Source organism: Centruroides vittatus, unplaced genomic scaffold (genome assembly GCF_030686945.1).
Source record: "Centruroides vittatus isolate TY-2023 unplaced genomic scaffold, ASM3068694v2 contig_82, whole genome shotgun sequence".
In the NCBI taxonomy this organism is placed as follows: Eukaryota; Metazoa; Arthropoda; class Arachnida; order Scorpiones; family Buthidae; genus Centruroides; species Centruroides vittatus.
The window spans coordinates 764,558-766,066 of NW_027122533.1; the positions used below are offsets into that span (position 1 = coordinate 764,558).

At 30.7% G+C, this 1,509-nt stretch overlaps 1 protein-coding gene across 1 annotated transcript; it reads left to right on the forward strand.

Moving 5' to 3' along the window:
• The first annotated feature begins 348 nt into the window (after positions 1-348).
• On the forward strand, positions 349-954 carry LOC136982326 (protein FAM200A-like). The gene has a single exon (XM_067278801.1). The coding sequence runs from the start codon at positions 349-351 to the stop codon at positions 952-954; it is 606 nt and encodes a 201-aa protein (XP_067134902.1).
• The last annotated feature ends 555 nt before the right edge of the window (positions 955-1,509 follow it).

Below are 1,509 nucleotides of genomic sequence, written 5' to 3' on the forward strand. Positions count from 1 at the left end.
TTGTGATTTGAATCAATTTAAGAATTTAAAGGAGAAATTTGAAAAAAGAATAAGAGTAAATTCATTGTTCTCTGGACGAAATGCTAACAAAAGTCATACTTTTAAAACTACTGTAGTTACGAAATTTTTCTGCTCATAGCTAAATCTGGAGAAAGTTATATTGTAGGGGAGGACTTAATTAAGCTAGCTATATTAGTTTTTCTCAAAAAATTTCTGGAAAAAGATGACAAAGTTGTGAAAAAAAATGCCACTAAGCACTAGCACTATTAGTAAAAGAATAGATGAAATGGTTAAGGATGTAGAAATGTAACTAATTGAGAAGTTGAGAGCAAGAACGTTTCAATACAGATGGATGAATCAACTTTAAGAGACAGTGAGACTATATTGATGACTTATGTAAAATATGTTGACAATGATGAATTCAATAAAGAGATGTTGGTCTGTGAAACATTGAAAACCACAATTACTGCCTTTGATATATACAATAAACTGAAAATATATTTAGATGAAACTCAAATACAAATGAGAAATATAACATCATGTGCAGATGGTGCTCCTGCTATAATGGGCAAGAAATGCGGTTGTTTAAAATTAATGAAAGATGACAACACAGAGATGATGCTTGCACATTGTGTTATTTACAGAGAAAATTTAGTTTCTGAAAAGCTTTCACCTTCACTAAATGAAATAATACATTCAGTTATAAAATGTATCAACTTTATCAAAGCGAATGCCAAATATGAACGTTTCTTCAAACTGTTTTGTGAGGATAAAAATGCTGAACACAACAGGCTATTGCTTCATACCGAAATAAGATTGTCACAGGGGAATTGCCTGAAGAGATTCCTGGAGCTATTTGATTTTCTTGGCGAGTTTTTGAATGACAAACTTAAAATGATACTCTTAAAATCAGTTAATAGTCAAGCATTTCTGAGTTATTTGACAGAAAATTAAATATATTAAATAAACAACTACAAGGAGCAAACAAGACCATTATTGATGCAAAATATAAGATATTTGGCTTCATCAGACATCTGCAATTGTATAGAAAAAATGTTTTAAACGAAAAATTTGAACAATTTTATTGGCTAAATAAGTGTGAGGTGATTGATTCTGCTATGCTCGTTATTGTTGATCATTTAAATAAAACGGTTTGTGGCTTAAATCACAGATTTATAGATTTAAAAGAAACTGCTTTCCCACCTGGATAACTCAACTGATGTTGGTAGATACTGTATAACTGATGTGGCCATGCAACATCATAAAGAACTCTTAGAATTGCAAAATGATGAATCTTTTAAAACACTATTCAACATAAAAAAATACAATGACATGGCTGTGTGTCGAGACAGAAACAAAATACCCAATTATGACAAGTTTAGCAAGAAAACTACTGTTGCCATTCCCATCGTCATATTTAGTTGAATGCGGGTTTAGCACTGTAAGTGATTTGTTATTGAAAAAAAAGAAATTGTCTGGATATTTAAGACCGTGGAGATTTAAGACTAA

Excerpts from the sequence above, each read along its gene's own strand:
- LOC136982326 (XM_067278801.1), top strand. The coding sequence starts at position 349 with ATGGATGAATCAACTTTAAGAGACAGTGAGACTATATTGATGACTTAT.